The sequence below is a fragment of the Scyliorhinus canicula genome, chromosome 27, assembly GCF_902713615.1.
Source record: "Scyliorhinus canicula chromosome 27, sScyCan1.1, whole genome shotgun sequence".
In the NCBI taxonomy this organism is placed as follows: Eukaryota; Metazoa; Chordata; class Chondrichthyes; order Carcharhiniformes; family Scyliorhinidae; genus Scyliorhinus; species Scyliorhinus canicula.
In genome coordinates this window covers 8,849,510-8,873,420 of record NC_052172.1, presented here as the reverse complement: position 1 = coordinate 8,873,420, position 23,911 = coordinate 8,849,510, and the positions used below count along the sequence as shown (strand labels likewise).

At 46.6% G+C, this 23,911-nt stretch overlaps 1 protein-coding gene across 1 annotated transcript in view; it reads left to right on the top strand.

The window, feature by feature from the left end:
* The window catches only part of LOC119957898 (ryanodine receptor 1-like), a 463,450-nt gene that overhangs the window by 181,648 nt on the left and 257,891 nt on the right, over positions 1-23,911 (top strand). Inside the window, exons 39-42 of the mRNA XM_038786087.1 lie at positions 84-227; positions 15,775-16,048; positions 19,789-19,903; positions 22,923-23,055. Coding sequence (XP_038642015.1) covers positions 84-227; positions 15,775-16,048; positions 19,789-19,903; positions 22,923-23,055 — 666 coding nt within the window. The remainder of the gene's footprint in view (positions 1-83; positions 228-15,774; positions 16,049-19,788; positions 19,904-22,922; positions 23,056-23,911) is intronic.

The following is a 23,911-nucleotide window of genomic DNA, read 5'->3' as shown; positions in this document are numbered from 1 at the left end:
GGCCGAAAACAATTCTTTCCAGCTACAAAACTTAAATGGCCAGTTTTCCACACCCCTAAGGAAGAATCATTTTCCCCCTCCAGGTATTCAAATAGAAGAAGAGGAGGAAGAAGAAGAAACCGATACATCACTCAAAGGTCGCTTGCTAAGTCTTGTTGACAAAGTCAAAAGTTTTCGGAAGAAGAAAGAGATAGAGGACACTCCATCTGAAGAAGAGGAGATGCCCAGTGAGTATTATTTTGATATAACGTTAAAGGGAGAGTCTTGAGTATTGGATTGCTGTTGTATTAAAGAACACTCATATAAGAGTAGGCCATCTGGCCCCTCGAGCCTGCTCCGCCATTCAATTAGATCATGGCCGATCTTTTGTGGACTCAGCTCCACTTTCCAGCCCGAACACCATAACCCTTAATCCCTTTATTCTTCAAAAAACTATCTATCTTTACCTTAAAAACATGTAATGAAGGAGCCTCAACTGCTTCACTGGGCAAGGAATTCCATAGATTTGCAACCCTTTGGGTGAAGAAGTTCCTCCTAAACTCAGTCCTAAATCTACTTCCCCTTATTTTGAGGCTATGCCCCCTAGTTCTGCTTTCACCCGCCAGTGGAAACAACCTGCCCGCATCTATCCTATCTATTCCCTTCATAATTTTATACGTTTCTATAAGATCCTCCCTCATCCTTCTAAACTCCAAAGAGTACAGTCCCAGTCTACTCAACCTCTCCTCGTAATCCAACCCTTTCAGCTCTGGGATTAACCTAGCGAATCTCCTCTGCACACCCTCCAGAGCCAGTACGGCCTTTCTCAAGTAAGGAGACCAAAACTGAACACAATACTCCAGGTGTGGCCTCACTAACACCTTGTACAGCATAACCTCCCTCGTCTTAAACTCCATCCCTCTAGCAATGAAGGACAAAATTCCATTCGCCTTCTTGATCACCTGTTGCACCTGTAAACCAACTTTTTGCAGCTCATGCACTAGCACACCCAGATCTCTCTGCACAGCAGTATGTTTTAATATTTTATCATTTAAATAATAATCCCGTTTACTGTTATTCCTACCAAAATGGATAACCTCACATTTGTCAACATTGTATTCCATCTGCCAGACCCTAGCCCATTCACTTAACCTATCCAAATCCCTCTGCAGACTTCCAGTATCCTCTGCACTTTTAGCTTTACCACTCATCTTAGTGTCGTCTGCAAACTTGGACACTGCCCTTGATCCCCAACTCCAAATCATCTATGTAAATTGTGAACAATCCCAACACGGATCCCTGAGGGAGCTACTGATTGCCAACCAGAGAAACACCCATTAAGCCCCACTCTTAGCTTTCTATTAATAAACCAATCCTCTATCCATGCTACTACTTTACCCTTAATGCCATGCACCTTTATCTTATGCAGCAACCTTTTGTGTGGCACCTTGTCAAAGGCTTTCTGGAAATCCAGATATACCACATCCATTGGCTCCCCATTATCTACCGCTCTGGTAATGTCCTCAAAAAATTCCACCAAATTTCGTAGGCACGACCTGCCCTTTATGAACCCATGCTGCGTCTGCCCAATGGGACAATTTCTATCCAGATGCCTCGCTATTTCTTCCTTGATGATAGATTCCAGCATCTTCCCTACTACTGAAGTTAAGCTCACTGGCCTATAATTACCCGCTCTCTGCCTACCTCTTTTTTTAAACAGTGGTGTCACGTTTGCTAATTTCCAATGCACCGGGACCACCCCAGAGTCTAGTGCGTTTTGGTAAATCATCACTAGTGCATTTGCAATTTCCCTAGCCATCTCTTTTAGCACTCTGGGATGCATTCCATCAGGGCCTGGAGACTTGTCTACCTTTAGCCCCATTAGCTTGCCCACCACTACCTCCTTAGTGATAACAATCCTCTCAAGGTCCTCACCTGTCCTAGCTTCATTTCTATCAGTCACTGGCATGTTATTTGTGTCTTCCACTGTGAAGACCGAACCAAAAAACCTGTTCAGTTCCTCAGCCATTTCCTCATCTCCCATTATTAAAACTCCCTTTCTCATCCTGTAAAGGACCAATATTTACCGTAGTCACTCTTTTTTTGTTTTATATATTTGTAAAAACTTTTACCGTCTGTTTTTATATTCTGAGCAAGTTTACTCTCATACTCTATCTTATTCTTCTTGATAGCTTTTTTAGTAGCTTTCTGTTGCCCCCCTTAAAGATTTCCCAGTCCTCTAGTCTCCCACCAATCTTTGCCACTTTGTATGCTTTTTCCTTCAATTTGACACTCTCCCTTATTTCCTTAGATATCCACGGTCGATTTTCCCTCTTTCTCCCGTCCTTCCTTTTTGTTGCTCCGGGTGCAATCTAACCCCCCCCCCCAAAAAAATCTGAGTCTGTTGTAGTGCCAGGAATAACCCCACTATCCAACAGCACTTTGTTGCTACTTCTGCCTGTGGAGGGGGGTGCCGCCCCCCCCCCCCCCCCCCCCCCCCCCTCCCCCCAAAGGCCGCACGTAGCGTCACTTCCTGCACAACCAACTGGGCATCCCGAGACCCAAATGCCCGACAGGAGCAAAATGGCAGCTTAACATGTTGGCCACGCCAGCCTGGCACTGGCAGGGTGTTCTGGCTGGCAGTGCGGGTGGCGCCAGAGTGCCAGCCTCGCCAGACGGCGAACACTCGGAGGCTTCTGATAACCTGGGGTGATTCTCTCTCTCTCTCTCTCTCTCTCTTCCCCCCCCCCCCCCCTCCCCCAACCCACAGTGCCGTTACGCCTGGCCTCCGTTTGTGGAGACCAGTACTAATCAACTGGGGTCTCCTCGGCAAGACTGATAGATGCCGGGTGGCCGTTCCACGGCTAAGCGAGTTTTTTAGACTCTCTTAACCGTGCGGGACAATGAGCAGGACGCAGATCGCATCGTCTGACGAGATCTGGTTCGATCTCTCGAGGTGTAATGGCCGTCGGGAATCCCAGGAGAGGCCACCCCCTGGGATCTACCAGCCGTGACCCACACCGATTCCAGTGGGACGCAGCAGGCAAATAGCACCCTCTATGTTGTAGGCTCGCGATGTGATGCTCAGGACTATGACGTCTGAAGATTTAATGGAATATCTTGACGATAATATTAACTGCAAAAACGGAAAGGTCAGCTGGTACCCGCTAAGGCAGGCTGGGAAACCCACTGGTGGCCAACGTGAAACTGATTTGCATCCCGCTGATGGGGTGCAGAACGTGGTGTTCAGAAGTTGGAACTCGCCTGGTCAATGGCTGGGCCTGCCTCTGGAGTTTGCGATGCAGGCTGCCAGCATCCCTGGACTCGCATAGCATTGGGCGGGTGGGGGGGCGCATCTACAGATGGATGTTCCAGATCCAGTGTCGTCGAGGAGGTCCATCTTCCAGCCTTAAAAGTGTTCTTGGAAATCTATCTTTTTAAAGAGATACATATTTTTTTCTTCAGTGGTGGGTGATGTTGGGCACCTTTTCAATATGGCACCCAGGTAGGATGGCGGGACGCACACCTTCATGTCCATCCCACCACTGATTATGTGCTAAACCTCTGGGGGCGTAATTAATGAGGTTGCGGCCGGGAGATATGGCATGGTTTCCCGCCATGGCTGCAGTGGGAAACAAGTCCCCCGCTGCGGTTCCCACAAGACCTGGTCCCAGATGGGGCAAGGGTCCCACCCTTGTCTCTGCACAATGTCACATTCCAATCTGCATAGCGAATCCTTCTTTTGTCAAAACCAAATTATTTTATCATCCACAAAATGGAAGTTAACTTCCATCAGGGCAAAAAAAAAGAGGAAGAGGTAGCTGTGAAGTGAAGCCAAAACATTTATCCTTATCTAATATACTGCATTGGTTCATTTAATGCCGAATATCATTAACAGAAATTCTGCTGTCCGAATGGGGGAGTTTTCATGCAGGTTATCTGTGAAGAATTGAAACATTTCTCACCCAAATGTCTGAATGTAGACTTATGAACATTGAAGAAACTGGCAATCTGTTTTGTGTTTATTATGCGCTCCCTGTGCCAAGACGTTGGATTGTGTCCTCCGTACAGCTTGGAGAACTCTGGTTGCCTAAAATCTACTAAATTAGATTTCCTACCTCCGTTGACTGATAGTGTTCCACCCACCATAAGGAGGCAAGTTGCACCAACAGTAAAACGGACAATGTAGATTCGTGGCCCTCGTCATCTTCTGCAGAAAGAGCCGGCTGTGGTGGTATGATTTGCATAGCTGTCTGCCATTGGTGCAGAACACCGGCTTACCATTGGCCCTGGTCGGTCATGTGCCTCTCGACCGATTGGTTGAGACCAGTCATGTGACGGCTCTCCGATTGGTCGAGAGGCTGAGTTAACCACGCCTCCATCCCGAGGTATAAATAGTCGGAACGCCCGGCGGTCGTCCGTTTTATTGTGGTCGACCGCAAGGCTAAATTCTAGTTTATTAAAGCCTAACTTTTGTATAGCAACTCGTCTCGTGCGATTGATGGCTCATCACCGGCGACAAGAGGCCTCAAATTAAGAGGCACTTTCTTGCCCACTTTTTAGCCCTTCGACTGTAACCCGCTGCCTTGCAGTGTGTCTACAGATGAAGGCATACGAGTCATCCATAGGAGTCCCTTGTGACAGGAGACAGTGGTGCATGGTCTCTTGGTTGTATCTCACTCACCTGTAACTGGTGTCGGCCTTTCTTTTCATTTAAAGGCCATCAGACATGGGTTTGGATCCAATCAAATGTATTCTGTTGACTGTACTTATGGAGAGGCATTCCAAATAATGAAACTCTCCTCAAATTCCCTCTAATACTCATGTAATCTTGAAGGCCATAGACGTGGGAGCAGAAGTAGGGCATTTGGCCCATCGAGTCTGCTCCGCTACTCAGTGAGGTCATGGCTGACCTGATATAATCCTCAGGTGCACTTGATGCAGGTGCACCCGCCTTATCCCCACAATTCTTGATCCTTTACTGATTAAACAATCTGATTATGTCAACCTTGAACATGCTCAACGACCCAGCCTCTACCGCCCAACATGCTTGTGAGGTGAATTGGACATTCTGAATTCTCCCTCTGCGCACCTGAACAGGTGCCAGAATGTGGCGACTAGGGGTTTTCACAGTAACTTCATAGCAGTGTTAATGTAAGCCAACTTCTGACACGAATAAAGATTATTACTGGCATCAAGGGTCATCGGCTTATTTTTGGAAGATTTTGCTGATCCTAAACTGCATTTTGTACAAATATTTTCAACGCGTGTGACAGCTCCAATTTAGGTCAGCTTGGAGTTCTATCCTGTACTAATTTTAAATCCTGAATTTTAATGATCCAACTTTCCTGAAACTGCTTTGCGTTAATGAAGAAAATGACCCCGATTACAGCCATCAAATGGCTCCTCCTATTCCCATTACAAGGGGAGATGATGTTAACTCCAGTTCATTAGTAATTCCCCTGCTGATTTTCAGGAACCTGGTGAGATTCGCAGCATGTTTCTCTGCCTACATGACTGTATTGTGAGCATACGTACATATGAACATGCGAATTAGGAGCAGCTGGAGTAGGCCACTCGGCCCCTCGACTGTGCTTCGCCGTTCGATAAGATCGTTTGACTGCAACCTGAACTCTCACTCGCTTATCTAGCTTTGCCTTCAGAAAGTGCCAAAAACTCACCACCCTCTGAGAGAATAAATTCTCCTCATCTCTGTCCTAAATGGATGGACTTCATTCTCTCTATGTTTACTGTCCTTGCAGCTGTTGTGTGTGATGAATATTGGCAGCTGCTGGCACTGCAGGGTGGAACTAACATAGCTGCACTGTGCAAAATGCGAACAGAAAACCTACCTCTCATTTAATATACCTCATCAAAAAGCCCACTGAACAGAGGTCAAATTGCAGCTGCCTCCGACATTCCAGTGGTTAAAAAATAGTTCAAAGGCTCAAACCACCAGGAGTCCATCTATGGTCAGCTGCTTTGAAGTATGCTTCGACTAGTAGGCACTGGCTAGAGCAGGCAGTCCGTCAGCTGTCAGCATCACTTTCTGTGTTCAGTAAACCCCACAGTGAAGAGGAGAGGGAACTGATCCTTTCGGGCGGCACAGCGGTTAGCACTGCTGTCTCACAGCGCCAGAGATCCCGGGTTCGATTCCGGCCTCGGGTGACTGTGTGGAGTCAGCACGCTCGCCCCATGTCTGCGTGGGTTCCCTCCGGGTGCTCTGGTTTACACCCACAGTCCAAAGATGTGCCGGTTAGGTGGATTGACCGCCATGCTAAATTACCCCCCTAGTGTCCAAAGGTTAGATGGGGTTCTGGGGTTACAGGGATAGGGTGAGGGATTGGGCCTAGGTTGAGTGCTCTTTCGGAGTGCGGGTGCAGACTCGATGGGCCAGTGGCCTCCTGCGCTATCGGGATTCTACGACACGCCCAAATCAATTAATTCTGCTTCAAAAATAGGATTTTTGAAATGCTAAAGAATAGAATAGTGATTAGCTAGAATTGTTTGACTGTGAAATTAAACAAGTGCGCAGGGATTGCCACTCATTGTGCATGCTTCCAATACAGGCAGCATGCAAACTTCAAGCTGCCTGCCAATTCAAATCATTGTAATACACAAGCTTTGCAAAGGCAGTGGGATCAGATAGCTGTGGCAGTTAATGCCACGAGTTGGGCTCAAATGACCTGAATACAGTGTCATAAGAGGGTCAATGACCTCGGCGGAGTTCCACCCAGGTCGGTCAGTGCAACTCCAAATCCCACATGCCAGCATCTGGACCACCACTTCACGGAATGCTCAAGGCTCCACACCCCTACCATTCGTAACTAACTCATAACTTCACCTTGCTCTTGGAAACTTAACTGTGCTGCAATCCTCACAGCCACATCTCTCAGCCTGTACACACTGCTAGCTATTGAACAAGTGCTACCCGGGTGGCTTCACCATGGCTGGTGTAACAGGGAAAACTGCACATGACGTTTGCAGAACGACCCCTGGTATGTTTGAGCCGTGGCGATCTGGCTTCAGGTTGAATCACCTTGGTATGGATGGCCAACTGACTGGCATCAGCATGGACACCATCAGGTTTACAGCAATGGGAGAACTAACACTCTTCTCCTGAGGGAGAACTTCAGGCTCTTGTACCCGGGAGCCACTGGCTCTCTCCTGAGGCAACCTTAATCGGCTCGTGCACAGATTGCTGGACTTCTGTGAGTAACTTCCTGTGTTGGAGCACTGGTAGTGACCGCCAACCCGTCAAATCAACTGAGCTGGCATGGCAGCAATCCGGGTTTGCATAGTGAGGATCATGGATCCTTCTGAACATCCACTGCAGCACTCACATGTTGAGCAGCTTCTGCCTGTGCTGCAACGGAAGCTGAGACAATACCCACCACACCTGTATCAAGGTTGGATGTGCAGGTGCTACCATGGAATCAGCCATGACTTCCAAATTGGGAAGGTGCAATGGGCGGCACGGGGGGGGGGGCACAGTGGTTAGCACTGCTTCTTCTCAGCTCCAGGGACCTGGGTTCAATTCCGGCCTCGAGTGACTATCCATGTAGAGTTTGCACGTTCTCCCTGTGTCGACGTGGATCTCCTCCGGGTGCTCCGGTTTCTTCCCAGAATCCAAAGACGGGCAGGTTAGGTGGTAAATTGCTCCTTTGGTTCCAAAAGGTTAGATAGGGTTACTGGGTTATGGGGATAGGGTGGAGGGTAGGGTAGACTTAAGTAGCGTGCTCTTTCCAAGGGCCAGTGCAGACTCGATGGTCCGAATGGCCTCCTGCAGTGCAGGGATTTGATGATTCTATGATAACAGGCCTGCCTATGAACTGAGCATTTCTGTGAATGTGCCTTTTAGCTATTCCTGAACATCACCCATCAACGTCCTTATCTATGTCCTGAACCTGTCTGTGACCTCGCCCTCTGGCGAGATGGCACCACTACATCACGCTTCCTCCCTGACTTAGCCGCAGCCCAATTGTACCCAGTGACTCACCATGGGCTGATCTTGCCTCTAACTTACCTGTTAAAGTGCGTCAGTGGCCGTACCTGAGTGATAACGGAGGGTGTCTGTGACTCTGCTGCTTCATCAGGCGTGTGCTCTTTCTCATGCTCTTCACAGTGAGGCTGCACCGACAGTTTTGGGGTATCTGAAAACATATATGGCAAAAGGGAGGGTGAGATTATCAATTCCAATAATTATAAATGGAGGAAGAAAAAGTCTAAAGTTAGCCTGTACCATAAACAGGTTTATTTCCAAGATAGCAAAGTCACAGACTCTCCCAGTTTCTCTTCCCCTCCGTATTCCGGCTGTGTCCCCTTTTATTGTGGACAACTACGATCACCGGTTTAACAATGCAATTGCCATTCAACCTTAACAATGTAAACAATATAGACAGTGACCGAGATGAAGGAAAGGGGGTTTGTGTGGAAAGCAAGAGGTCTATAATCACAACGTCCGCAACTTGCGCTTCACGCCAGATTGTGTGAGATGAGGGCGAAGTTGAATTTTAGACGGTAGAAATATTGGGCGCGATTTTTAAGTTAATTTGTGGCCGGTTTTTCAGGGAGTTTCCCGCCGGCTCTGTCGACTGGTTCCCCATCACTATGCAGTGACACTTAGGAGTTTCTCACCAGTTTTGCCCACATTTAGAATTTATTTTAGCACTGGGGAGCTGAACTTCGAGTCCACTCTGGCGCCCTTGCACTGCCACCCTGGCAGTGTTCCTGCTGGCGTGGCAGTGCCAGGGTGAAAGCTGTCGGGAAGCTCGCGGCAGACCTCTCCCGGGATTCTCGGGTTGTGCTCTCGCTCGAGCGCCACGTGGCCAGCGAATCACGCCCACACTGTCACCCTGGTTGTCACCCTCCGTGCTCTCTCCTGTTTGCCATCATGTCTCGCAGGGAAGTGGTGTGAGTGTAAGGGAGTGTTTTGCATTGTCTTTGGAGGATGTGCCTGTCCTAGCTGAATAGCTGGAAGAATGTATGTGCATATGAGACTTGCAGCAGTGGTAAGATTGCAAAGGTGATGTGGAGTATATGAATATTGAGCGTGAGTCCTTATTGCTGTTAAGTGAATGATATCTGTGCATATTGAGCGGTGTGAGAGGTTGGTGGTGAGGGAGATCTGCCATTTAGTGACCATAACTAATGGGAGGTCATTAGGCTTCTTTTGGCCCTACAGCCAGGTCCTTGGAGGTGCACGTCTTGAACTGAACTCTGAGGTTACCTGTCCTCTTTGCATTTACAATATCTGCCTTGTGGGCCTGCTAGGCTCCTGAGGAATCCCAACACTCTGCCTTTCCAGCTCCAGACTAAGACATCAAGCATTGCATCAGAGAACCTGGGAAGTTCCCTCTCTGGCCTGAAGCACTTAAAAGGCTATCCCAGTGAAGTTTCTGGTCAGTGGTAATCCCTAAGATGTTGATGGTGGGGGGATTCAGTTGTGCTAATGCCGTTTAATGTCACGGGGAGATGGTTAGATTCTCTCTGGCTGGAGATGGTCATTTCCTGGCACGTGTGGCACAAATGTTATTTGACACATCAGTTCAAGCCTGAATGTTGTCTGGGTCTTGCTGCGTATAGACACGGGCAGCTTCAGTATGTGAGGAGTTGGAACACTGCGCGATCATCTGCAAACATCTCCACTTCTAATGATGAAACCAGTTGAAGCTAGTTGGGCCTAAATCACTACCCTGAAGAGGCCCTGCTCTAATGTCCTGAGGCTGTGATGAAGTGAAAGTGAAAATCGCTTATTGTCACAAGTAGCCTTCAAATGAAGTTACTGTGAAAAGCCCCTAGTCGCCACATTCCGGCGCCTGTTCGGGGAGGCTGGTACGGAAATTGAACCCGTGCTGCTGGCCTGCCTTGGTCTGCTTTCAAAGCCAGCGATTTAGCCCTGTGCTAAACTGGCCCCTGATGATTGACCTCCAACAACCAAGACTGTTATCCTTTGCGGTAGGTATGACTGCAACCAGTGGATACTTTTTTTCCTGATTACCATTGACTTCAATTTTGCCTTCACTCTTCCTTGCAGAAGTTGAGAGGGAGAATTGCTGCCTGAACACTCAGAGCAGATATGGCCTCCTGAGAACCCTTTTCTTCCATCCAACCCCCCAAACCTTCCATCAATCTGTCCAGCTCTGTCCCCTCTGCTTATTAGCAGAGATGTACCCGACTGTGTCCATATCTGGGAGCAATCGTGGTCCGTGAAGAATCCTACAGTCAGAACAATGTCCTGTTGTGCATTACAAACCACTCGCTGCACGATTCAGCAACTTCAAAACATCTCTTCAAATCCCCAAATACTTGTATAGCTGCAGCAGCAATCAGGAGACATCATCAGCAACTAATCTAAAATTAGTTGATGATCCCTTTTAAATAGCGCTGGTGAAGGTCCTTCCTGCAGCTGAACATATGTTTCAGCTGTGCCAAGCTGGGGGGGTTATTAACTAAAGCATTAAGACAGCATTTCGCACTGATCAACATCAGGATCTGCCTACTCTACATTTTACACGGGACGCTCCTTGCCTATGCATTATCATCCTTGCCAAAATGGTAGAAAGCGTGGCCAGCGCCAGAGGTTTGTGTGTGTGATGGGGGTCCCACTTTGGGAGCAAAACCACACTCATAACAGTGAAAAATCCAGATGGAAAGGTGTCGAGTTTCATGGCCTTGGTATTCAATCCTAAAATTGATACATGAAGGTTAATTGCTGCTGTTGATTATGTATCATCTTGCAGAGGATCTTGAGTCAGATGGAACTGTTCCATGGTGTGAGTCATTAGCGACTTCAGTGGCTTGCGTTCTTTGCAATATTGACATATTTAAAGATTTTTTGTAGAGCACTCGTACACTGCAATACTTTACTGCTCTAATATAATGTCCCACAACATTGTACCCCTGGATTGAAAAATTGCCAGTGTCACTCCAAATATTTAGAACAAAGAACAAAGAAAATTACAGCACAGGAACAGGCCCTTCAGCCCTCCCAGCCTGCGCCGATCCAGATCCTTTATCTAAACCTGTCTCCTATTTTTCAAGGTCTACTTCCCTCTGTTCCCGCCCGTTCATATACATGCCTAGATGCCTCTTAAATGATGCTATTGTGCCCGCCTCTACCACCTCCGCTGTTAAAGCGTTCCAGGCACCCCCCACCCTCTGCGTAAAAAACTTTCCACGCACATCTCCCTTAAACTTTCCCCCTCTCACCTTGAAATCATGACCCCTTGTAATTGACACCCCCACTCTTGGAAAAAGCTTGTTGCTATCCACCCTGTCCATAACCTCTCTAATTTTGTATACCTCAATCAGGTCCCCCCTCAACCTCCGTCTTTCCAACGAAAACAATCCTAATCTACTCAACCTTTCTTCATAGCTAGCACCCTCCATACCAGGCAACATCCTGGTGAACCTCCTCTGCACCCTCTCCAAAGCATCCACATCCTTCTGGTAATGTGGCGACCAGAACTGCACACAGTATTCCAAATGTGGCCAAACCAAAGTCCTATACAACTGTAACATGACCTGCCTACTCTTATACTCAATACCCCGTCCGATGAAGGCAAGCATGCTGTATGCCTTCTTGACCACTCTATCAACCTGCGTTGCCACCTTCAGGGTACAATGGACCTGAACTCCCAGATCTCTCTGTAAATCAATTTTCCCCAGGACCCTTCCATTGACCATATAGTCCGCTCTTGAATTTGATCTTCCAAAATGCATCACCTCGCATTTGCATGGATTGAACTCCATCTGCCATTTCTTTGCCCAACTCTCCAATCTATTTATATTTTGCTGTATTCTCTGACAGTCCTCCTCGCTATCTGCAACTCCACCAATCTTAGTATCATCTGCAAACTTGCTATTCAGACCACCTATACCTTCCTCCAGGTCATTTATGTAGATCACAAACAACAGTGGTCCGAGCACGGATCCCTGTGGAACACCACTAGTCGCCCTTCTCCATTTTGAGACACTCCCTTCCACCACTACTCTCTGTCTCCTGTTGCCCAGCCAGTTCTTTATCCATCTAGCTAGTACACCCTGATTTTTAGAAGGGTTAGCGATATAAACTGGGAAATGATCGGCCGACTAGTCTACCATCAATTGTAGGCAAATGCCCAGTATTTGTTTGGGATGGTGTGACTTAGCATTTAAACAGATATGAACTAGTAATCCAGAGGTCCAGGCTAATCCCCGAGGGTGATGGGTTGAGATCTCAGCACGACGGGCACAGAGAGACTGAAGAGGTTGGGGTTATTTTCCTTCAAGCAGAGGGAATCGTTAGAGGCCTTTGAAATCAGGAATGGTCGTAGTTAAAAACTACTTCCACTGGCAGAAGAGTCAATAACCAGAAGTCAGTGTTGCAAGGTGTTTTGCAAAAAAAAACAGGGAACCTGATGAAATTTATTTCTATTTGACACAGCGAGTTCTTGCGATCCAGAAGATTCAACAGTAACTTTCAAAAGAGAACTTGTAAATACTTGAAGGGGTAGGATCAGTAAGTTTGCGGCTGACACGAGGATTGACCGGGTGAATAACAGTGAGATTGAGTGTCTTGGGTTACAGGAAGATATAGGCGGGATGGTCAAGTGAACAGAAAAGTGGCAGATGAAATTTAACCCTGAAAAGTGTGAGGTGATACAGTTTGGGAGGAGCAATACGACAGGGAAGTATTCAATGAACGGCCTGACACTGGGATGGTCCGAGGAACAAAGGGACCTTGGCGTGTTTGTCCACAGATCTCTGAAGGCAGGCGGCCAGGCTAATATGGCGGTGGAAAAGGCATATGGGACGCTTGCCTTTATCAATCGAGGCAGAGATTACAAACGCAGGGAGGTCATGTTGGCATTGGATAGAACTTTGGTGAGGCCACAGCTGGAGTACTGTGTGCAATTCTGGTCGCCACATTATAGGAAGGATGTGATCGCTAGAGGGGGTGCAGAGGTAATTCAACAAGATGTTGCCTGGGATGGAACATTTAAGTTATGAAGAGAGGTTGGATAGGCTTGGGGTGTTTTCGCTGGAGCAGAGAAGACTGAGGGGCGACTTGATCGAGGTGTACAAGATTATGAGGGGCATGGACAGGGTGGATAGGGAGCAGCTGTTCCCCTTAGTTGAAGGGTCCGTTATAAGAACATAAGAACTAGGAGCAGGAGTAGGCCATCTGGCCCCTCGAGCCTGCTCCGCCATTCAATTAGATCATGGCTGATCTTTTGTGGACTCAGCTCCACTTTCCGGCCCGAACACCATAACCCTTAATCCCTTTATTCTTCAAAAAACTATCTACCTTTACCTTAAAAACATGTAATGAAAGAGCCTCAACTGCTTCACTGGGCAAGGAATTCCATAGATTCACAACCCTTTGGGTGAAGAAGTTCCTCCTAAACTCAATCCTAAATCTACTTCCCCTTATTTTGAGGATATGTCCCCTAGTTCTGCTGTCACCCGCCAGTGGAAACAACCTGCCCGCATCTATCCTATCTATTCCCTTCATAATTTTAAATGTTTCTATAAGATCCCCCCTCATCCTTCTAAATTCCAACGAGTACAGTCCCAGTCTACTCAACCTCTCCTCATAATCCAACCCCTTTAGCTCTGGGATTAACCTAGTGAATCTTCTCTGCACACCCTCCAGCGCCAGTACGTCCTTTCTCAAGTAAGGAGACCTTGGACACAAGTTCAAGGTGAGGGGCAGTAGGGATTTGTGGGGAAATTTTTACCCAGAGGATGGTGACGGTCTGGAATGTGCTACCTGGGAGGGTGGTAGAGGCGGGTTGCCTCACATCTTTTTTTTAAAAACTACCTAGATGTGTACTTGCACGTCATAACATTCAAGGCTGTGGTCCAAGTGCTGGCAAATGGGATTAGGTCGGCAGGTCAGGTGTTTTTCATCTGTTGGTGCAAACCAGATGGGCCGAAGGGCCTCTTCTGTACTGTATTCTGCAGTCCAAAGATGTGCAGGTTAGGTGTATTGGCCATGCTAAATTGCCCTTAGTGTCGACCTAAGAAAGTTAGATCAGAGTACTGGGGCTGGTTTAGCACAGTTATGGAGATAGGGTGGAAGTGAGGGCTTAAGTGGGTCGACTGGCCTCCTTCTGCACTGTATGTTTTATATGCCAGGCGATCAGGAAATAGTAAAGGAGTGGGATGAGTTAAATAGCTCTACCAAAGAACTGGGAACAATAGACTGAACGATCTCTATCTGTATTGTATTATCCTATGAAACGAGACTGTTAATAAAAATGAGATTGCATGGAGTTGGAAGTGGATTTTCTGTCACAATGGAAAATGAGTTAGGAGGCAGGAGTCTGTGTGGAGACGTAGGCAGAATTTGGTGTCCTCCAGAAATCAGTACCCAGACCACGGGAGGCAGCGTGATTCTGTGTTCCTGCCGCTGTCGATGGGAATTTCCATTGAAGCCACCCCACCCCGGGGGGGGGGGGGGGGTGCTCTGCCAGCGGGACCACAACATTCCACACCATGTGCATCCAGAGATGCATTTGCTTGAATGAGCGGACAAAACTGTGGGGTGTGGGGTTCACTGTGGTAATATGTGTGGTAATCCTCTTTCGACCTAAGAAAGTTAGATCAGAGTACTGGGGCTGGTTTAGCACAATGGGCTAAACGGCTGGCTTGCAATGCAGAACAAGGCCGGCAGCGAGGGTTCAATTACCGTACCGGCCTCCCTGAACAGGCGTCGTAATGTGGCGACTAGGGGCTTTTCACAGTAACTTCATTGAAGCCAACTTGTGACAAGAAGCGATTATTATTATTATTATTATTATTATTATTATTACAACATGGTGAGAAAATTACAAGAACTTTATCCGTTTAATAGTGGGTCCGTTCTCGGTGCTGCAAGTGCTGGACACCTGCTAAACGCGCCCAAAAGGAACTGTGGTGATGTGCATCACTGTAGTTACACAAGGGTTAATGTACGTACACGTAGACGAGCTAGACACTAGAGGGAGCACCAGAGACCTGACACACGGGCACTCAACCAATAGGTCAGTAAGATAGGACACGACCAATGGGCATTCACGATACACACAGAGGTGACACTTCCACAGAGGGGCATTACACCGACCCATATATAAAGGACACAGCACACATGATCTTCCTCTTTCCAGTGGAGACATTCAGTGAGTACACACACAGGGTTGATTCAACATCACGCCCACCACGTGGATTGTAGCAGACTGGTTCGTCAGTCTGAGTAGCTATAGAAGGATTAACAGTAGAGGCGATCAGAGTAGGAGAATTGTTAATAGTTTAATAAACGTGTTGAAGTTATCTCCACGTCTGAACCTTCCTTTGTCGGAGTGATCAATGAAACAGCTTATGCTATGCCAAGAGCAAAACAAGACAGGAACTTTTTTTTCTTTCATTGCATCGTGCCCGAGAATATTATTGGGACAACTTAGAGGAAAATAAATGACAGCGGCAATGCCTAACCTTACCCTGGGCAGCCAACACGTTTCTTTACCAACTTCTGGCCGGAGTTTCAGATGCTCACCTTTCAGATGAAAGAAACCTCTTTACACTTTGTGAGAAGGGCTAGCCTTGTTGACAAGGTGAGCACTCTCCACAGCCAGTCCAGATATGGTCAATCTACAGGCAAATTCAAATCCCAAATTGCCAATGTTTGCAGCTAATAAGTACCAAATCAATGAAAAAAATCTTTAATTCTGTAGGAAATTCCGTTTTTAATAGATGACGTCCCAGAACAATAGTATTTTTTGTGCATTTTATGTGGTTTCCGTTTACCGAGTTTGTTACTTCCTGCTAAAGGTACGCTGCAGGAGCTGATCTCTCACACCGTGGTGCATTGGGCCCAGGAAGCCTTCATCCAGAACCCTGAACTGGTGCGGTTGATGTTCAGCTTGCTGCACAGACAGTATGACGGCGTCGGTGAGCTAATCCGCGCTATGCCCAAAGCGTACATCATTAATGCTATATCTGTGGAGGACACCATGAATTTGCTGGAATGCCTGGGCCAGATCCGCTCATTGCTCATTGTCCAAATGGGTCCAGAAGAAGAGAGGCTTATGATTCAGAGCATTGGGTACGTAATAGGAAATCATTACTTAGAATTACATATTCATGCAGTTCCACCTGTCCGTGTATCATTCTATAGTTGAGGAAACCTAGCCTATTCATCAATTTCTGATGGTTATAAGTTTGCAATTTTGGTATCATTCTTCTAAATCGCCGAACCCTCTCTAATGCCTTTGTTCTTTTTAATAATATAGAGAACAGACCTACACAGCACACTCCCAAGTATGGCCTCACCAAGATTCGAATTAGCATAATTTCTCTACTTATTAATTTTATCCTTCTAGAAACAAACCCGCGCACTTGATTCGCTTTTTAAAAAAATTTAGTGTGTCCATTTCATTTTTTCCAATTAAGAGGCAATTTAAAAATTATTATTTTTTTTTAGAACAGTGCAGTACGGGCCCTTCGGCCCTCGATGTTGCGCCGACCTGTGAAACCATCTGAAGCCTATCTGACCTACACTATTCCATTTTCATCCATATGTCTATCCAGTGACCACTGAAATGCCCTTAAATTTGGCGAGTCTACTACTGTTGCAGGCAGGGCGTTCCACACCCCTACTACTCTCTGAGTAAAGAAACTGCCTCTGACATCTGTCCGATATCTACCACCCCTCAATTTAAAGCTATGTGTTGGTCATCACCATCCGAGGAAAATTTAGCGTTTTCAATCCACCTACCCTGCACATCTTTGGGTTGCAGGGATGAAACCCGCGCAAACACGGGGGGAATGTGCAAACTCCACACGGACAGTGACCCAGAGCCGGGATCGAACCTGGGACCTCGACACCGTGAGGCAGCAGTGCTAACCACTGTGCCACCGTGCTGCCCTTAGTTCGCTTTTTAATGGCTTTATCGACCAGCATCGCTGATTTGTGATTTCTGTATTTGTACTCCCGGATTCCTTTGCGCCCGTGCCCCATGCAGACCCATTCCCGAAGCGACATGTGGCCTCCTCATTTTTCTTGCCAACGCGCGAGGACCTCACACTCGTCAATTTTGAAATTCATTTGGCAATTATAAGCCTATTCCGGAGGGTTGTTTCCTGCTCTCTTGTAAATTGTTGCATTTCTCCTCCGTAACAGCCTCTGCGTAACAGGCGCCGGAATGTGGCGACTAGGGGCTTTTCACAGTAACTTCATTTGAAGCCTACTCGTGACAATAAGGAATTTTCATTTCTCTACGGTGTGGCCCACAAATTCAGAAATTGCATAATTTATTCCAGAGTCTCAATTGTTGATTAAAAATTGTAAAGCACAGTGGTGGTGCCAGCACTTACAGGCACCTTATCGATCACCAATTCCCAGATGCTGCCATTAATAGCTGCTGTTCGCCACTCTTCTCTAGTTTCTGTGTTGCAGGTAGATAATTATCTATTCTGCTGATGGTTCCCTGACTCCACATTCAGTCTATTATGTGGTACAGCAAGTCCTTTCAACATCTAGGTAATCCGCATCTCCCCCGGAGGTGAAATTCAGCCAGTCCTTCCCCGAACACTTTTAGTTCTCTATTTGTAACTGCATCAATTAAATTTGCTTCTGAACCTACATGTGAGGAGGTGACTTGAGTATCTGAAAATACAATGGGTAACTTTAGTCCCAGAGGCAGGTGGAATAGGGACTGTGAATTAAAGTTATGAACATTTCAAAGCAGACTCCAATCCGCCAACTTTCAGTTTTAACAGGCTGGAGACCCGTTTGCTCTCGAGTGGAGGCTTGATCAGCAAAGTCTTTGAGGCTGCCTAGGTGCATCCATTTTTATATTCTTTCCAATTTTTTTCCACTGAGGCTGGGTTTCTTGGATATCAGGAAATGCGGCAGGGAAAAGCAAACCAGGATCGTAGGATGGTATCCAGTTCCCTTGTGAAAGCTGCCATGGAATCAGCCTCCCCAACCTTATCAGGCATTGCATTCCAAATGCCAACCACTACTTATTTTTTTTTTACATAGAATTTACAGTGCAGAAGGAGGCCATTCGGCCCATCGAGTCTGCACCGGCTCTTGGAAAGAGCACCATACCCAAGGTCAACACCTCCACCCTATCCCCATAACCCAGTAACCCCACCCAACACTAAGGGCAATTTTGGACACTAAGGGAAATTTAGCATGGCCAACCCACCTAACCTGCACATCTTTGGACTGTGGGAGGAAACCGGAGCACCCGGAGGAAATCCACGCACACACGGGGAGGATGTGCAGACACCGCACAGACAGTAACCCAAGCCGTAATCGAACCTGGGACCCTGGAGCTGTGAAGCGATTGTGCTATCCACAATGCTACCGTGCTGCCCCGTTATGCGGCAAGTTTCTACACGTGTCGCTTCTGGTTCTTTCGACAGTCAGCGTAATTCTTGTTATCGACCTCCCAACCATTAGAAAGAGTTTCAATTATTTTACTCTTGTTTGGAACCCTTAATGATTTTCAGAGTCCCTATGAATTCTGACTTTCGCCTTCTCTGCTGTAAGGGGAACAGCTTCTCTGGACTATCCAGGTACCTGTAATCCCTCATCCCTGGACCTGTTCTAGTAAGTTTCCTCTGTGCACTCCCCAATGCATTTGCGTCCTTTGTAAAGTGTAGTGAGTACCAAGGATTGGACTCCAGACGAGGGCTGAATTGGTGTTGAAGGGTGTAAGAGTTTTCCTGCCAGACCGCTGTAAGCTGACATGTTTTCCTCCCTGTCAAACCGCCCAGCCATCTCTGACCAACATCCGACCATTATGATCTCCAACCCCCTGCAACCGGTTTATATACATATGGATATCTATATTTATTTTTAATTTTTCCAGTTTAAGGGGCCAACCCAGCTACCCGGCACATCTTTGGGTTGTGTGGGGTGAAATCCACGCAGACACGGGGATAATGTGCAAATTCCACACGGACAGTGACCCGGGTCCGGGATTGAACCCGAGTCCTCTGCACCATGAGGTAGAAGTGCTAACCACTGCGCCACCAGCCGGGCCTACATATGAAGATACTGGCCACATTCCGCCAGAATCAAGATGGGCTGGTAGATCCGGTGAGAGGCCTCTTGCCCAGCTCGCCATGCTTCGCGAGATCCCACAATGGGTGGGACCAGATCATGCTAATCTGAATATTAAAGTGCTGCAGCAAGGTACACTTTAATGTGTGCTCGCCGGACTTACCCAAGATGCGGGATCTCACCTCTCGCCTTGGAGACCCCGAGCAAGCGCCTGTTAGTACTGGTCTCCACAAAATGGGTCTGAGCCGGGGGGTCTCCCAGGGGATCAAGGGTCCCTGGGTGGCTGAGCTCTGGGCAGGGTGCCACCCTGGCACTGTGAGGATGCCCAGGTGACTTTGTCAGTCTGGCAGGGACACTACCAGGCTGCCAGTGCAAGTGGCATTTTGCACATGCTCGGGATCGGGCCTGGGGGCTGCCCTGCCCTCCTTAGACGGGGTGCTCTTGAAATCGGGGCACAATTTTCTCTTTGTGCTCTGATGAACAGAGCTCCTCTGCAGAAAATGAGACATGCCGAGTCTCAATGGGTCATTCCCCAAAATTAAACACAGTCCCGTTAGATAGCGGAGTCTATCCTGGCGCTGCGAGTTCCGGGAACGACCCAGCCAAACGTCTTCGACACGGGACTCTGTTTCATTTCCGCCGGATCACGCCCACTATTAATAATTAAAATGACACCACTGGATAAATTGCAACCTCAGTGCATATTTTCTGAGAGAGGCACAAGGTGAAGGAGTTTCTCTGACGAATGGTTGGCGTTCTCTTTACAGGAACATTATGAACAATAAAGTCTTCTATCAACATCCAAACTTGATGCGCGCTTTGGGCATGCACGAAACTGTTATGGAAGTCATGGTGAATGTGTTAGGAGGTGGTGATTCTAAGGTATTAATGTGTACGACTCGGTTAATCTGAATTTCACACAGTGTCACATTTTGTCAGTTATCTGGCACTTTATTGCACAAAGAGTCCACGGTTTCAGTGAGATGTTTTTTGACCGATTGGATCGAACATTTTAGCTGCTAAATGAACCCATCAATATGTTAATATGTAAACTTGCATCTAGTTCATGCTCCGTTTCATTTCAGGCATCAGACCTAATTACTAGTCAATGGCTGGAATGCCTCGATCAGAATCCACGGAATAACAATTACAGACATACGAACATGAACTAAATTGAAATACATATTTTTTTGAGAAATTTCTTAGCAGCAAACTCTTACTAAATTGAGAACCTAAGTTTGTAATATATTAAAGGCATTTTTTTAAGTTACAATATTTACAAGAATTATATTAAACCCAACTAGTATTTTATGTTTGTTAAAAATGTGTCAAAGATTTACACAATCAAATATTTATGACTTTCTGAAGCAACTTGGAGGCTAAATTCGCTGGGAACCTGATTAGAAATATGTGTCTGAGCGGGATTCTCTGTTTCAGCAACTCAGGGCGGGATTCTCCGGCCCCCCCCAGCCACGTGTTTCTCTGCAGCGGGAGGCAGCAGGATTCACTACTGCCGCCGTTGTAAATCGGATTTCCAATTGAAGCCCCCCCTCCCCAATGTTGCCAGGAAATCTGCGGGCAGGGATGCGCTACCAGCAGGGCCAGAGATCACCGCCGTCAGCGGACGGCCAGAGAGAAGTCTGGCTTAAGAGCTCCCAGAGAATTGGGGCTACTGTCCTACTGGCGCTAGGAGCAGTGCCGAGGTGGTATTCTCATACCTTTACTGTGCACAATTATGCATAGCAGCGAACGCTGCACTTACTGATCTCAAGCTGCCAACTGTTGACCCCCCCTCGTGCTAACAAGAGGAGCATCCCCAGCCCCTCAAGGTGGAGAAGGTAGTCAAGAAGGTATACGGCATGCTTGCCTTCATTGGCCGGGGCATTGAGTATAAGAATTGGCAAGTCATGTCGCAGCTGTATAGAACCTTAGTTAGGCCACACTTGGAGAATAGCGTTCAATTCTGGTCGCCACACTACCAGAAGGATGTGGAAGCTTTAGAGAGGGTGCAGAAGAGATTTACCAGGATGCTGCCTGGTATGGAGGGCATTGGATATGTGGAGCGGTTTAATAAACTCGGTTTGTTCTCACTGGAACGACGGAGGTTGAGGGACGACCTGATCGAGGTCTACAAAATTATGGTAGCCATGATGTGGAGATGCCGGCGTTGGACTGGGGTGAGCACAGTAAGAAGTCTTACAACACCAGGTTAAAGTCCAACAGGTTTGTTTCAAACACGAGCTTTCGGAGCACGGCTCCTTCTTCTCCTTCAACCTGGTGTTGTAAGACTTCTTACTGTACAAAATTATGAGGGGCATAGAAAGAGTGGATAGTCAGAGGCTTTTCCCCAGGGTAGAAGGGTCATTTACTAGGGGGCGTAGGTTTAAGGTGCGAGGGGCAAGATTTAGAAGAAATGTACGAGGCAGGTACATGATTGAGGGTAGTGATTGCCTGGAACTCGCTGCCTGAGGAGGTGGTGGAAGCAGGGACGATCGTGACATATAAGCGGCATCTTGACAAATACATGAATTGGATGGGAATAGAGGGATACGGACCCCAGATGTGTAGAATATTTTAGTTTAGATGGGCAGCATGGTCGGCACGGGCTTGGAGGGCCGAAGGGCCTGTTCCTGGGCTGTACTTTTCTTTGTTCTTTGTTCATTGAGAAGGGGCACACCCCTCCACCATGGGAATAAATGGGTCCCAGTTTCAATTCCGGCTTGGGTCACTGTCTGTGTGGAGTCTGCACGTTCTCCCCCTGTGTGCGTGGGTTTCGTCCGGGTGCTCCGGTTTCCTCCCACAGTCCAAAGATGTGCAGGTTAGGTGGATTGGCCATGATAAATTGCCCCTTAGTGTCCAAAATTGCCCTTAGTGTTGGGTGGGGTAACTGGGTTATGGGGATAGGGTGGAGGTGTTCACCTTGGGTAGGGTGCTCTTTCCAAGAGCAGGTGCAGACTCGATGGGCCGAATGGCCTCCTTCTGCACTGTAAATTCTGTGATAATATTTTGCACTCTGTACATTCCTCAGAATGCAGAACTTCTGAAAAGCAGACAGACTTTACTTTCATTCTCTCAAATATGTCTACAGCATTGTCTAATTTTACTGCTTGTTCTAATCTCTATAGTCCCTTCTCTAATTTACCTGCTCACTGTCAAATTCTCTTAGGTTTCATTTGAGTCCCTGTCCTGTTTAATCGTTAACCCAGTTTTTGGAATATTAACGAGCAAATCAAAGTCTTGCCTTAATTGATGGATCAGAAGATATGTTAAAATCCCAACAGGATGGTGGCTTTGCGATTCTATTAATGGGGTCCAATTAAAAATGGGAGTATTGGGAGGGCTGTTTACAACTGCTGAATTGCAAAATTGAACTATATTTTCTATAGCTATTCCTTATGGAGTATGCAAACGCCATGCAATGCAAGTGTACAAAGTATAACTTTGTCCTTCTGTTTGCTTTGCCAAGAATAAAAGGAAGTAAATAATAACTTTGGTTTTATAATGTCTTATCAGTCCTGTATCACAACGCACTTCAAATGAAGTAATTGCTAATATGACAGTTACTTGTTATAGAGACAAACTATTGTGCATTTTAAGGTTCCAAATAAGCAAATGAGACAAATAACTATTAATCTATATTTTGGGTGCTGTTGGGTGAAGAGTAATTGTGTTAAACAATCTCATTGTATTTTTTTGAATAGAAATCGATATTGACAAAGGCCCTTTAGTGCTGTTATATTTTATACATTTAACTCCAAAACTGAGACTATTAAACTTTTTCATCTTTAACTCAAATAGATATTTGTTGTGACAGCTGTAAATGTCAGCGGTATATGTAAATTCTATAAATGTAAAAAGTGCTCATTAAACTTACACTGAGATGTATCTCCTGTTCTTGTAGGAGATACGGTTCCCCAGAATGGTGACAAACTGCTGCCGATTCCTGTGCTATTTCTGTCGCATTAGCCGGCAAAATCAGCGAGCCATGTTTGATCACTTAAGCTACCTACTGGATAACAGTGGCATTGGACTGGGTAAGGAATTCATTTAGTGCTGATAAGACGATGGTAATTGTTAATGTCGTTGAGCAGACGAAAGTTCAAATCTGGCAAGTTCAGATTTTAAATAGTGCATTTCTGATTAGCTTCTTTTGCGGTGAATGTAGTACTTTTGTAGAGTTTTCCTTCAGCTCTTGGAAGAATTTAGAACTGTAAATCTTGATTTTGAGCATCACTTGGCCAAGGCGCAGCACTTGAGGTCGATCCTCATTCTTGTGGTAAAGTAGAATCGCCATAGTCCCAGATGACCGTAGGCTGCTTTCCCCTTTGAGGGGGAGAGCTGATTGGTGGCTTAACCTGAGGGTCACCACACCTCAAGCGAGGGGCAAGGTTGAGAAGGTGGACCCTCGTGAATAATCTCAGCCGGTACGGGAATTGAACCCACGCTGCTGGCCTTGCTCTGTATCACAAACTACTGCCCAACAAATTGAGCTAAACCTCATTACTATTTAAGGTTTTCAAATTATTTCTAAAATGGATGCTTCCTGGTGACTAATTCCTAGTTGTGTTGTTTTCCAACAGTTTTCCAAACTTTATAAAAATAGCCTACTGTATAGGTTAATTCAATGAAGGACAGTCATTCAAATCAATGTCTTCACTTTATTTTTCATGCAAATGGTTCCTCCAACAAGACCAAATACTTAACAATAGACCAAATGGATGGAGAGCTTACACTCTGGTACACAGCTTCAGTTACAAGTAAACTGTGCTACGGGCTCGCGAGATACACAGATTCTTTCATTTGAAGCATATCTGATAATACTGATTACACCTCTGATTCTAACTTTCGGAGACGTAGTGGTGCTTTTGGGAAAACTTGAGAAACTAATTT